The sequence below is a fragment of the Ursus maritimus genome, unplaced genomic scaffold (genome assembly GCF_017311325.1).
Source record: "Ursus maritimus isolate PB19 unplaced genomic scaffold, ASM1731132v1 scaffold_31, whole genome shotgun sequence".
Lineage (NCBI taxonomy): Eukaryota > Metazoa > Chordata > Mammalia > Carnivora > Ursidae > Ursus > Ursus maritimus.
The window spans coordinates 13,051,450-13,066,816 of NW_024425675.1; the positions used below are offsets into that span (position 1 = coordinate 13,051,450).

Consider the following 15,367-nt stretch of genomic DNA (forward strand, 5'->3'; position numbering starts at 1 on the left):
GCAGGGAGTCTGCTTCTTCCCCCCCCCCTCTCACCCACCCCCTGCTCAAGCTCTCTCTCTCTCTCTCTAAAATAAATAAGTAAATCTTAAAAAAATATATATGTTTGTTTGAATAAGGTCATCTTTATTAGAGAAAATATTGCCCAAATTTCTAGTCCTTGAATTGCCTCTTAATGCTTCATAATTATCAGTCCCCAGAGACATGTTTTTATTTCTTACACAGATTAAGCATGGAGACCTTGTTATTCTAATCNNNGAATACGTTAGGGAGCAAGGGAGGGAGAAAGGAGAAAAGAAGCATATGTAACATAAAAAGAAATTTTTCCTTACCTGCCTGTCCGTTAGGAATCCATGATGATTGATCCTTGGTGAATGAATGCATGAAAATTTAGAGTCCATAAATAACAGCACTTTGAAGACTGGCTACTACAATATCTGATAAGCAAGGTCTCTAGTGACAGCTAATGACCTCAGTGCGGTCTCTACTGAAGGAGCCCACAGGTACTAATATTAAAAATAATAATTCACATATGATACTCTAACATCTATAAAACAATTCTGTTTCCTCCACAAAAACTGATCAAATCGTATGAAAGTGTTTCTGAAACTTCTAGATAAATCTTCACAATCTCTCCCTTCCCAACTTTATAGCTCTGAGTTTCTTTTCTATTTTTCTTGTTCCAGGGCCATACTGGAGACATTGCTTGTAATATCTACATTTCAATCCAGTTATGAAAAAAACAACAAGAAAAACAACTTTGCTGATCCTGCCCTCAGGAATTCATTCAAAAAATAGATCAGAGTTTATCAACTGGCAAATGATAGGATTACACACCTGAGAAAAGGCAGTTCCTTCCCTCAAGAAACTAATAATCTAGTGGAGGAGATTATAAAATAGCCTCAAAATAATCACAAATCTTTAATTCCTTTTAACACAACATAGGCCTAATTACTTTGATTGTGTACACCAATTTCAGATATAAATCAGGAAGGAAATATCAAACATTTCCAAGGCCAAAAAAAATCCCATTCTCATATTATATGTATATAGTTTATATACATATTACCTCAATCTGCTGTGCTTTAAAAAGATAGTTAACATCTCAACTTTGTTTCTTTAAAAACAAGTACCTGCAAACTGGGCCTTTGGGTCTACGTAAGTCCTAGTAAAGATTTCTGCTTACCCTAGTTACCTCTCACCTTCTTTGTTTTGTTTTTTAATCTTTAAAACTGAGAATGCAGTATGACCATAGTACAAGATGGGAGCAAAGAGTTGGGAAAGAAGGCTAAGAGATTAACAGAGACAAAAGTACTGAAGAGCCCAATAAACTATCTTAAGTATTTTGAATTTAACCTGAATTGTCAGTGTTTTTGTACTTTGTAAAGAAAGATCACTGATTACACTGGGGAGAAAGAATGAAAAGAGACAACATGGGAGGTGGGAAGACCACTTAGGAAGCTACTGTATGAATGTAGGCCAGATGTGAAGATAGCTTGGAGAATACTAATGGCAAAGGGAAAGAGAAAAGTGAAAGGTCTAGATATTTACAAGACAAACTGATTATTGTGAAGAAGAGGGAGGACAAAAGATGCATGATTCTTGCAGACTGTTGAAGCCATGATAAATTCATACTGGCCTGAAATGTAAAGTGGGAGGGAGCCAGATGTGGGGCTCGATCCCAGGACTCTGGGATCATGACCTCAGCAGAAGGCAGACACTTCACTGAGACACCCAGGCACCTCCCACAGTAGGTATTTCTTTACCGATCTACCATACACCTACATAGCATTTATCATGTGCCAGGGACTCCCCTAAGAAATTTACAAATATTAACCCATCAATCCTCATTACAATCCTATGAGGTAGATACTATTTTATAACTCTAGCATCTATGCCCTTCTGTTTCTCCTCCCCAATATCAATCACAGCCCATTTGCCAATGAAAACTAGCCTGTATGTACCAGGTTTCAAATGCATAATAAAGGGTATAATCTGTTGAACTCACTTCTGTAGCTCTCTTCCATGATTACTGCATTAAACCGAAATTTCATTCATTTTTCCAGTGCAACTGTCTGACTCTTGGCTAGGTCATAGCCACCACTGTCTATATGTGACATTCGACCTAAGTACACAGATCACAAAAGTTATGGCAGGTTCAACTTACATGATACTTTAGATAAAATGATTGGAACTTACATGTTTATAATTACATGAAGAAATATAAAACAGGCCTTTAATATAGTTTTCAAATGAACATGTAAATTCCACATGTCCAAAACCCTCTTTCCAAGCCAAGATCACTCTCATGAGCTCCAGAGCCCTACATAGCCAAACTGCTCACTGTAGTTGCTGGCACATAGATATCCCAGACACTTCAACACTATTAGAGAATGAAGCCACCATTTCCCTCTGTTTTTTGTATCTCTTCTCCATTAATGAATGGCAACCAGAAGACTGTGAGTCACACTGAACTCCCCTCTCTCCTCACCTGCCCCGCCCCTTCTACTAAGTCATAAATCCTACAGATCTGTTAATGTGGCACGACTGCTATAACAAAAATGGGCACATGGTCTTCCGGATCCTGTTTTAATTCCCTCCAATCAGTTCTCCACACTGCTGTGAAGATCATCTCTCAAAAACACAAAATGGATCCCTTCATTTCTCTGATGAAAGCTTTTCAATGGCTTTCTATCAATTCCAGGATAAATCCAAATTTCTGATGAGGTCCTTCAGAGGTAGGCCTGTTCTCCTCTCCAGCCACTGCCTTGCCTCTCTGTAGCCCTATTATCCCAAGAGGCTCCTGCCATATCTAAACATTCACCTTTTCTTTTTTTTTTTTTTTTTAAGATTTTATTTATTTGAGAGAGAGCGAGAGAGAGAGAGAGAAAGAGAGCATGAGCCAGGGGGAGAGGCAGAGGGAGAAGCAGGCTCCCCACTGAGAAGGGAGCCTGATGTGGGACTTGATCCCAGGACCCCAGGACCATGACCTGAGGTGAGGGCAGACGCTTAACTGACTGAGCCACCCAGGCACCCTAAACATTCACCTTTTCTATCAAGCACCACCTTTCCTCTTGTCTCTGTGCCTTCGTATATAATGTTTCCTCTACCTGAATACAGTTTTCCTCTCCCCCTTCTTCATCTGGCTAACTCCTATGAAATTCAGCCAGATAATTCCTCCTTCTAGAAGTCTCCCATAACTCCCAAAGCTTGAGTTATGTACCCTTCACGTGTGCTCCATATGTGTATGTAACGGACACTTATCAAACAGTATTTATATATCTCTCCTTTGCAAATAAGCTCCTTAAGGGCGTTGTCTATGCCTATTTTTGCATGACTGGCATCTAAGCATGCGGCTGGCCCTTGCACACTCAATAAATGTTGAATGATGAATGAACAAACTGAAATTTAATGTGCAATTTTCTCTTTTTAGGCAAATTTTAGTTAAAACAAAGAAACAAAATGGCCTTCTGTTTAAGGTGACTTTTAAAAAGTTTTGGAAATAGTGGTGATGGCTGCATAACTTTCGGAATGTAATTAATACCACTGAATTACACACTTAAAAATGACTAAAACGGCAAAGTTTCTTATATTTAACACAATTTTAGGAAATAAGAATGTATCAGGGTGCCTGCCTGACTCAGTCAAAAGAGCCTGCCACTCTTGATCTCAAGGTCATGAGTTTAAGCCCCATGGTGGGTGCAGAGATTACTCTACATTAAAAAATCTTCTCTGTATCAAAAACCACTGAATTTTACACTTAAGTGGGTGAATTGCATGGTATGTGAATTATATCTCAATAAAGTGATTTTTAGAAACTTTTTAAAAATTAAAAATAACAACAAAATGGATAATATATGTTCATAGTTCTTCTTTTAGGTATATGAGTCATTTAAACTGACCCTTTACCCCATAGCACCCCAAATAGATATAATTGTATCTTAATTTGGAAGTTTTCTAGAGAGCTGCAATTACCGAATAAGTCCTGTCTCCTTTTGTCAATGTGTTTTCTCTTTTATGATTTATACCTATAATACCCACCTGCCTACAGAAAATTGGAACTCTCATAAATGGGGTAAGTAGAGAATAAATAGAATAATTATAAAAGGATTGTCTGCTTCAGGAGATTTCATGGGTAATATTTGAAGAGAGCACCTTTGGAAGATAATCACTTCAAATTCTTCAGATAAAATGTTTTATTTTATTCATATTGCACTTACTCTAAAAAGTTTTGAGATAGTTTTCTCTAAAAGATAGATATGCAAAGATAACTAAGAGCCATGTAGTAGGAGCGCCTGGGTGGCTCAGTCTGTTAAGCGTCTGCCTTTGGTTCAGGTCAGGTCATGATCCCAGGGGCCTGGGCTTGAGCCCCACATCAGGCTCCCTGCTCACAGGGAACCTGCTTCTCCCTCTCCAGCTTCCCCTGCTTGTGCTCTCTCTCTTTCTCTCTGTCAAATGAACAAATAAAATCTTTTAAAAAAAGAGAGAGTTATGCAGCAGAGAGATGGGAACTGATAATTTTATCAAAAATATAGGTTAAGAGTATGGGGCGCCTGGGTGGCGTAGTCGTTAAGTGTCTGCCTTTGGCTCAGGGCGTGATCCTGGCGTTATGGGATCGAGCCCCACATCAGGCTCCTCCGCTATGAGCCTGCTTCTTCCTCTCCCACTCCCCCTGCTTGTGTTCCCTCTCTCGCTGGCTGTCTATCTCTGCCAAATAAATAAATAAAATCTTTAAAAAAAAAAAAAGAGTAACTGCTGCAACTCTGAACTCTAAACATATCACTGAGTTTTCTGGAAGCAAAAGTAAGAAAGGAAACACTTAGTGAAATAAAGTAGGAACAATTTTTTTTCCTGAAATTTCATATGTAGGCCTAGCTTGACACATAATAATTGATAAAAATTGGTTGAATAAAAGAGTGTATCTTTACATAAAAAATATTTAACATCAAAATGGACAATGTCTTCAATGATAGATGTAAAGAAATTTATGGGGAAATTTAAGTATTTTTTAATAAGCCCTCAAAAGAAGGCATATTAGACTACTTCTACAAAGACATCTCTATGGAAAACTAACATAAGCTAGTCTATGTTTATAACTTAATAGTGACTCTAATGACACAGAAGTAGAATATACAGTAAAGTGGACAGAAATCATTTCCTTTGAAGACACATGCACACAGACATACAGCACAAATATCATTTGTTTTCACCTGGACTTATAACAGAACTTGAACAAAAAATAAATTTAAAATCTAGCCACCCTTGTGACAGAAAGCATGGGGTATACGGCAGAACCAAAATGTCACTTTGAAAATTAGGGAAGTCTGACATGTTCAGAGGGGCCATCCCACCCACTACAAGACAAGACCAAATTTCTTCTCAAGGGTGGCCCTGGATTTCTCCTAGGGCCAATATATCTACTCAAAAGAAATCCCAAAGTTCTGACTCCAATGAACATGGCGTAAAAGTCCTTCACAGAAAGCATGATTAAGTAAAAAACAAACGGAAGTATTAAATATAATCAACCTACAAATATCAAGTGCCTCCCTTTCCATTGTGCTCTACCCCCCATGTTCTCAAAAAGAACAAGCTGCCCACCTTGGGCTCTGATGCAGTCCCCCCTGCACTCTCTCTGATCCCAGCAGGGACTCAGTCCAACAACCCTCTGAAGTATTATCTCGGTTTGTAACTTCCAGTGGATTACACACTTTTCTCGGGGTGCTTTTAAAGAGTTCCTGGCTTGATAAGGCTTTCCTTAGAAGTCAGAGAAAGCTGAAGGTCTTCTAGAGTTCTAAGTCCAGTGTAAGCCCTAAATACAACTCCCACTCCCTCAAACCTCCAGGTACTTATCAATTAAAGTTAGTTCTCTGCATCTGGCCTCCACTCAAGCTCCCATAATGGTCTTCAAGGAGACCTCAAAAGCCAATTACACACAATTACTGGATAGCCTTTCGTACCCAAAGGCCTAAACAAATGACTTGTTTTAATAGTTAACATTAAGGTTTATTAGGAACTCCTAGAACCATGTAGAAATAGCTTACTAATACCTGCAAGGTAACACAGAAAGAGTGCAATGTCAGGCAGCAGTTAAGCATCTACTAGTCCCAGTTTGGCTGGGACTAACTCTGTGATGAGGGCAATCATCCAACCTTTTGGGGGCTTAACAAGATACCTATTCTACCTATCTGAGCTGTTATAAGAATCTAATTTTTTAAGAGATGTGAAAACACTTAGAAAAATAATTACTCCTAGGGCACCTGGCTGGCTCAGTTCACCTCTTGATCTCAGGGTTGTGAGTTTGAGCCCCATGTTGGGGATAGAGATTACTTTTAAAAATTAAATCTTAAAAAAAAATATTAAGCGTCTGCCTTCAGCTCAGGGCGTGATCCCGGCGTTATGGGATCGAGCCCCACATCAGGCTCCTCCGCTATGAGCCTGCTTCTTCCTCTCCCACTCCCCATGCTTGTGTTCCCTCTCTCGCTGGCTGTCTCTATCTCTGTCGATTAAATAAAAATAAAATCTTTAAAAAAAATTATTATTATTATTATTATTATTCCTTTCGTTCTATTTAAATATGTTGAACATCTGCTCTATACTAAGCATTATGCTAGGCACGGAATTTATAGTTTGTGGAGAAAACAGAAACTAAATCATTGTAATCGTAATGAGTATCATGAAAAAGAAATATTAGGAGCAAGGAAAGCATAAATCAAGAGACTTAACTTACTGAGAGGGCTCAAGGAAGGTTTCCCTGAGGAATCAACATCTAAACAGAGCCATAAAGAATGAGTAGAAATTAATTAGACAAAGAAGTACAAGAAAAGGTTCTAGTCATACGAGCAAAAGCCATGAAAAAACACTGAAATGTGTAAAGGAGTTAGGAAATACTCAAATATCTTTTCAAAAATATTGTCACATTAAAATGTAACCCACACAAACTTGCCATTTCTAAGCCCCACTCTTATGGGGTCATCTATAGCTTAGATTTTTCTTGTTTAATCATCCAGTTTTTCTTAAGAAAACAAGGACATCCTAGCCCTGGCTATATTATTTTCTACTTATGTACCAATGCTTAGATAACAAAACAGATAAATGTCCATGTAGGAACAAGGGTTTGGAACACAGAATATAATTTTGAATGATTTTGTTTTTAGGACATATTATTAGGTGCAAACAAGTTCAGAATTTTTATAGTTCCCTCAAATGTTTTCCACTGAAGTATATGTAAAACAAACAAAACACAAAACCCACTATGCCTATCTTTTAAGAAAAGATCAGTGCTTTAATTATCATGCATTCACAAGTCCAAGACTCCTTTTATATTCATGAAATTTAAATAGCATGATTGGTTAAGTTTTTTTGAAGTTGCTCTACTAATTATCTTTTCAGTTTCAATATCCTTTGGAACAGTGGGTTTTGTAAGAGAATCATGGTACTTGTACCTACCAGGCTATGTTTTAAACATATTATAAACGCTTACCACAGACCTTTCCTTCTCAGCAAATTGAGGTGCTAAATCATTAATCTGAACACTTTCACCCTGCCCCAGACACGTGTAACTTAAGATCATTTTGTGTCGAAGTATATTATTTTCTTGAATTGTAAACTCATTAAATTGCCTAAATTTGCAAATTAGCTTCATAGAGATGCATATTGAATGTGTTACACAATTTTCTCTATTCCTACCCTTCTGAAAATGTGCATAACTAGTGATTAGCCATGCTTATTGTTCTGCTATAGGTTATATGTTAAATATTACAAAGTATTAATTTAAATTTTACCCCAATTTTTCTTACATAAATAGCTGCTTCAGAAAGGTCATTTTAAACTGCTAAGCTGTTTAAAAATAATTTTCCTGGTAGTTTTTATATTAGCTTATTATGAAAGACTTTCTGAACAAGCTAAGAGAGCCTGATAGTCCAATACGCCACAAAACATATTACTTATATTTTACAACTAAACGATCACCTCCATTGGCTGAAATTCTGCAACTGGTAGAAGTAATAATGTATTATCTCTACTATTTACAATGTGTTACATGTGTTACTGATTATTCAAAGAGGGGAAGCATCAAAATTCATTTTTAAATAGCTGCAAGATGTAATGGTTCAAACGTACAGGGTTGAAGGGTGCATAAAGAGATTTTATAATAAACATTGAACTTTTTAATGTTTTCCTGTATGTATTTGATTTAGAAGGAATAAAATCTCAGTAAGAAAAATATAACTCTAGGTTATAGACACATTGTACACCATTCTTTCTAGTAACAATTTTGGTTAGAAATCAAACTGATTTTTGTCCAAATACTCTGAAGAAGATATCTTGCAACACTTTGTTTGCTTTAATAATTACTGTGGCATATGTAATAAAGCAAATATTCTTATTAGCACATCAAAAATATAATGAAAAAGATCAGAGATTTAAAATGAAATAAAACTCCATTGATAATTTTCACTTTTAAGTTTCCTTTCACAGTGAATGACTTAAAAAATTCTTAACAAGTGAATTACTGATTTATCATGATACCTATATGGAAAATGTTTTCTACCTTATCTTGGATCCATGATACATATTTATTTAATTAGTTCATTAGGGGAGAAAAGTGAAAAAACAAAACAAAACCTTCCTAGGTATGCAGAGAGTATGTCGAAGTCAGGAATAAAATGCACTGGTATTTTATGCTATCAAAATGAAGTCACTTGACTGGAAAAAAAAAACTTGATCGTAATACATAAGTGATGCATACGTATTGTGGCCCATTCAAAAGTATTTTTAAATCCACGTTGATTTTTTTTTAAAGAACAAACCATTTCAATAGTTTATGGGCTATAAAGTTTTCATAACAAAGCTTACAGATTATTTTAATTAAAAGAATAAATATACTAGAATATTCATTAGCTGTATCTATTTAAAATTATTAAAGCAGTGTTTAAAATGAATCTAGATAACATGAAATATGTTAAAATAAGTTCCTTAAGAAAAGAAAAATCTTAGCATCCCATCAACTTTGGTCAAGTGCAGACAACTTCAAAACATTGTTATATTCCTTTTGTATTCCATTCTTTCATAAGCCAGACCATAAGTGGAAATAGGTGGCTACTTAAGATGTCATATGTAGGTCCCTTATACTTTGGTGATCACTTAGCCTAATGGTTTGGATTGATTAAATTCCATAATACATTGTACATTGTATACTTTATAGGAGGAAATAACCTGCCACTATTATACTAAAATGTGATATTCTGTATCTTAAGTGTTACTTATACCCCCATATTACAGTATCAAATTTTTAAAGTAATGTCAATCATTTTCCTTTTTAAAAAAATGTTTTGGTTTAGCTGTTTACTTATAGTTCAGAAATTAAATATTTGTAAATAGTAAGTGTCCATTCACAAAAGCCATTGACCAGCAGGATTGAGGGGGGGAAGAACTAAAAATTAAGTGCATTTAAAAAATGTAATATGCTCTAATAAACTTATATTTGTCAGTATATATGAAACACTGTGTCCAACACTGTTCTGGGTACTTTGGGGAGTACACACCCATGCACACACACACATGCAGAAGAAAGAAAATTAATCCACATGAAACAACTGCAGAACAAAAGATGATCAACTTGAAATTTCCAAAAGGAGAACAGATTAGTGGTTGTCCAGGGTTAGGGACAAGAGGAAGGTAGGTGTAGTTATAAAAAGACAAAAAAAAAAAGTGATCCTTGCTGTAATGAAACTGTTGTGTATCCTGACTATAGTAATGATGGATACACACAGGATAAAACTGTATAGAACTAAACACACACACACACACACACACACACACACACAAATAAGTACAAGCAAAACTGGGAAAACCTGAATAAAATGGATGGATTTTTATCAGTGTCAATATCCTGGTTGTGATATCATATCACAGTTTTGAGGTACAGGGGATCTGTGTATTATTTCTTACAACTCTTATAACTCTACAATTATCTCAAAATAAAAAGTTTTAAAACATGATTATCAAATACACTTTCTAGAAATACACCCCCCTCCAAGAAAAACATACAAGGAATAAACACCAAAATCCCTCTCGGTGACAGAAAAAATTGCCATTTAGGTGCAAGAGTAATTCTCAAAGAAACCAGAGTAAACGTTATTTCTAAACATTCTTGCCCTGTCAATATGTCCTTAAATTTCTTTTAATTCCACATTAATTTGAGTGAGTTTTAAAGATTACAAACTATAAATTAAACATTTCTTATGACACAGTTGTGATAAAATGCTACGTTACTTTGAGTTCAGATGGCGGTGGAATCGTTAATCCACCATTATCTTCTCCACCTGTTTATGTTAATTGATAAGAAGCAAATCACACACTCTCTCTTCCTCTTTCTAGAGTATGCATGATTTCGGACTGAGGGGGTGGAATGACAGCACCATAAGGACTTCTCAAAGCTAGCACTTTACCTACTTTGAATGTCTTAGAAATTATTCAAGCAAATCTTTGCCCTTTCACTAATGCAAGGCGAGAAATAATGTGTCAACCGCTCTGGAATTCCTTTGGTGTGAGGAAGTCGAAGGTGATCAAAGGCAGGGTGACAAGCAACGGCACCCGGATAAAATGGGTCTGATTAAGGTAGATTCCCATTCACGTAAAATGACTTCCAGGCAATTCTTCTGGCCTTGACTTTCAACTTGACACTTGCCTGGTTGCCATAAAGATGGAAACAGGGACGTCGGGCCCCTCTCACACCAATCTGGAAGCTTCACCCTCTTGGCCTCACACCCAAAAAGACCCGCTCAAGAGAAAGAATGCTTCTACTGTCTCCGCGGTGATTGGAAGAACTTAGGGACGCCGTCCCCCTGTCCCCACCCTGCCCCTCTCCAAAAGCTCAGCCGGCAGAGGAGCCGGGCGACAGGGAGTCGGGGTAAGGCCGGAGTTGAGGCAGGGGATCCGGGACCCGAGGCTAGGCGAGGCCAGGGACCCTGGCCGACGAGGGGCCAGGGATACGGGGTGAGGGGGAAGGAGGTAAGGGGCGAGAGAAGGCTGAGCACCCGGGGTGACTAGGAACTCGAGGTGCAAGACGAGGCAGGGGCACCAAGTGACGCAGGGCCCGGGGTGCGGAGCGACCCGCCAAGCGGGGCGAGGGGCCCTGAGCGACGCGGAATCTGTGCGGGCTCACCCGCATTCTGTAGCGTCTCGATGTTTTGGGGTCTGGTCGCCAGCTCCGCCACCATCTGCACGAACTGGGTCCGGGCTTTCTGGTACTGCTCGAACACTGCGGAGGAGAGACACGGTGGAGCAGGCCGCCCGGTGCCCCCGCGGCTCCGGCCGCCAGCCCGTCGGGGCGCCGGCCGCCCCGGGACTTACCTTGCAACACCTGCCTCTGACTCATGGCGCCGGCAGCTCTCCGACGGCGACCAGCTCGGCGGCGACGCGGCCTGTCAGCTCCCGGCCTGCGAGAACGCCGAGGGGACGACCGCGGCGACGACTCAGCCTCCGACGGGAGCCGTTTCTCTCTGTGTACCCGCGTCTCCCGGGCAACCGACCGGAACCGGAACGCGACCGTCTCGCGGCAACGGCCAGGCCCGGGCGTGACGTCACGGCCGGGGTACCGGGCGCCGGGCGAAGGCAGCCAGCCCCGGGGGAACTCCGCCTGCAAGGGGCTCCCGGGACGTGCCACACTCGCCAAGCAGCCGCGGGAATCGTGCACCGTCGATGTCACGATCCTGCAGCGCTTACAGGGTGTCCGCCAGGAGTCTGCGGTTCCTTGCAAACCGAACCCGCACCCGCGAAGTTTCCTGACTGAGCCGCGGACTCGGTCCGGGCGACCCGGAGCCCCCCGAGAGAATCCAGCTGAAGCGCGGCGAGGCTAGTCAGTGGAGTCGTCTTTGGCTTAGACGGTCAAGAGACATCTCACATATGACATTGTGTAATCTGATGTAGACATTGTCAATACAACCTTCACGCCGAATGGTTTCCCCCTTTAATCCAGCTTTCATGAACCTGGCATTTCTGATTCCAGGATTCCTGGAGGATCAAGACAATTATGTTCATAACTTAAGCATACTGCTTTAAAAGTATTTTAATAAGCACTCCTAGAGATTCAATGAGAAAAGTCGACGGGGAACAATATGATAAATGTCCTGTCTTCCGTGACTTTCTCCTATCTACTAACTTTGCTGTTTCCTCACTTTTGTGGTTTTTAAACATTTGTCTTTGTCTTTTAAACTTAAGCTTTTTTTTCTTTTTTTTTTTTTTCTTTTTGCTAAATGTGATTTCCAAAAGAAAGGGAGAGAATCTTTACCTGGAAAGTCTTGGTTCACATTATCTTAACCAGACTTCCCTAGCTTGTATAAGTTTAAATTTTTACCCAGTTTGTTTTAACAGAAATTAATTACTTAGTCTATCACTGGTTTCTAGCTTGCCTGAAAACTGTATAGGAAATGTTTCAATGACAGGTGTCAACTTTAAATGTTTCTCCATCAGAAACTACAATTTCACCAGGTGTCAAGTGAATGGATAGCCATAGCTGCTGCTGAGTAGTGCCAAGACAGGAGAGAAACATCTTGATATCTCCTCTTCAATAGAAGAGAGGATGCAAACTTAGCTGGTTCTCATATTTGGGGTGAGTCATATATAATAATCTTTATGCTCTCACCCTGACTTGAGCTCTCTGATGAAGTCCTGATATTTTGTGGAGCCCCAGATAGTTGGGGAATGGACCAGCAATAAAAGAGAGGAGTAAGTGTGTGCAGTCAGGTCCCTGCTACCCCCGGAACAGGTGCATGTCTTTTGCTCTGAAGTTCAGAAGCCAGTAATACTCACAATTCCTTTACCTAACTCCAAAGTCATAAGTTTCTCAATGGTCTCCACATTTCTCTAAGGAAACAGGTCTTTTTAAATTAAAGTTTTTTTTATGTTCCCATTTAGAGATGTGGGGGAAAACAGATTGAGCAAATAATTAAAGTGGCAAATAAAACCTTCATTGTAATTTTGTTTTCAGTTCCTTGTTGAATTATGAAAAAAATCCCCTTAAAACTAAGAGGTTCCATGTTTGGTTTCAGTCCTTAAACAATTCAAACTCCTAAGCTACCACAGCTGTCACTTTTAGTAATTGCTTTATTATGATTTTCTACTTTAAACGTGTTGAGATAGGAGCTTGATAGTGAAAAAGATGTATAAACCTATAAACATACTACTTATACAAGTCTACTTATGGAATGCTACAAAGTTTAAAAACTTAAGTTCAAATGGTATGTAAACTATTTTAAACTATAGATTCTGAATATCTATCATTAACAATGTCTGTGGGTTAAATTGTATTGTTCCTGATAAAACATAATATAGGATTCCTACTTTATATCTGAAATTGGACACATTAAAGAAGCTAGATCTTTGCTCTTCATTCTAGCTTTTTGGGGGGAAAATCTTCAAAATTAAATAGAAAAATGCAACAGAATGATTATAATACACACATAATGAATTATCAGCAATTCAAATATAAAATGTGGCAGATTATTTTTACTGACAAGAAAGCCAATCTATATTTTCTGACCTACTTTTCAACTTACTAACTTCAAAATAAAATACCATTCTGTTTTACAAAGCTGAATGCCCCATGATCACATACACACCTGTAACAGTTAAGTAGTGAGGAAGAAAACTGTTCAAAGGGATATTTCAGGGCTTTTTAAAAAATGCTATTTAAGATTACTGTTCTTAAAGTACCAGCTAACTTTAAATACAGATATATAATGTACTTGACTTATTAAACTATACACTTGATTGAGGATGAAACATATTATCTGAACAAATTGCAAAAGTGTTTCTATGAAAGATTTGTTTGGAAGCCTTTGGCTCCTTTTGTAAAAAGCTAGTGATGTGTAACTTCAAAATCACTTTTGCATTTAATTTTTCTACTTATGAAAATTAGACTTTAAAAAGACAACATTATAAAGCCAGTTTGATATCTTGTTCTACTTCTCTAAAAATCTGGTTTGGGAATTCAGAAAAATCTCATTATCATGGGAATATATTTTACATATGCCTGAAAGAAATTCTGCCAATTTTACCATACATGTATTTTTTTCTTCAGCTCCTAGCTAAAATTTAAAAGATAAGGCTTTATATGTGATGATTAGATACTGACATCCACATTTTAAAAATTGTTGAGGTGAATCAAGTGTATATATATTCCTCTCTCAAGCCAAACACAGATTAAGTATCAAAGTACTCCAGACACTTTGCTAATAACAGAATGTGCTTGTCTTCCAGCACATGAAATCTAGTGTGAGAAAGACATGTAAACAAAGTATTAATTCATTCAACAAGTATATACTGCAGCCTGCCCGTGTTTTAAGAGCTATAATTGCTCTAAGCCATATAAGTGCTTTGGAAGCAAAGACAAAGGATTTAGGGTAACCTAAGTGAAGAAAATGAGAATATCTACATCACTTAAATAATAAAAGCCTCCTTGTTTTTTGAGAAAAATGAGCTGGGTTTTATCTAGATATGAAGTCTCCTTCCCTCTTCCCCCAAAGAATTAAAACATAGTATTAGTATTTAAATAGGCATTCATTTGGCAATTGCATGTAATTATTACCTAAGTTATAGAATACAATAATCACTTTGCCAAAAACAAATCTAAAATTACTGAAACAACCCCATATTTGCATACTTGAATTAAAAATAAAAACACTACATACCCCATAACCAAATTAGTGGACTCAAAATATTATCTATAATGATGAAAGCAAACATATGATTCTTAAATGTTGCTTTGGCACTCTTTGGGGGAGAAACATCAGGATTTTGCATTTACATCTCGGCAGACCATCCATTTGTGCCATCAGGTTTGTCAGCAGTGCAGAAGAGACTCAGACACTCCTACCCAGGAGGGGAAGATTAACATTTCTATGCTTGGGTTGCATTTGTCTTATGTCCTGTTCTTTGCTTTTCAAGAACCTTTAAAGTCAATTCTTTACATTTTAAACTTTAAAGTGTTTACCTTTCAGTATTAAGGTCAGTAAAATGCTAAGATGACAGTGATTGAACTGGCCCAAAGTTCTAAGGATACACCTGTACATGTCTTTCTTTTCCAGTAATTCAATGGATGCAGAGATTGAACTCATCTTTTCCACTCTCGAAGTAAACCATGATTAGGGGGAATTCCATACACGAATGATTTCGCTTCCAAAGGCACCATAGAGCACAAAGTGATTGATACAAAAATGGATGCTTTAAATGTAGAAGTCTGAAATAGGTACTGGGACTTGCATTAAAAAAAAAAAAAAACAAATTATTGCTCCTTAGTGTGTGTGTGTGTGTGATGTGAATATCTTTTTAAGGAGGTGAGTTTTCCTTAAAAATTGTACCCAAACCCCG

General features: G+C 38.1%; 1 protein-coding gene across 2 annotated transcripts in view; it reads right to left on the reverse strand.

The window, feature by feature from the left end:
• The window catches only part of SPAG6 (sperm associated antigen 6), a 61,429-nt gene extending 49,951 nt beyond the window's left edge, over positions 1-11,478 (reverse strand). For both annotated transcript variants that reach the window (XM_040645333.1, XM_040645332.1), the window contains exons 1-2: positions 11,351-11,478; positions 11,163-11,258 (exon numbers count right to left, since the gene is read on the reverse strand). In XM_040645333.1, coding sequence (XP_040501267.1) covers positions 11,163-11,258; positions 11,351-11,375 — 121 coding nt within the window. In that variant the 5' untranslated portion in view covers positions 11,376-11,478. The remainder of the gene's footprint in view (positions 1-11,162; positions 11,259-11,350) is intronic.
• Positions 11,479-15,367: the final 3,889 nt, after the last annotated feature.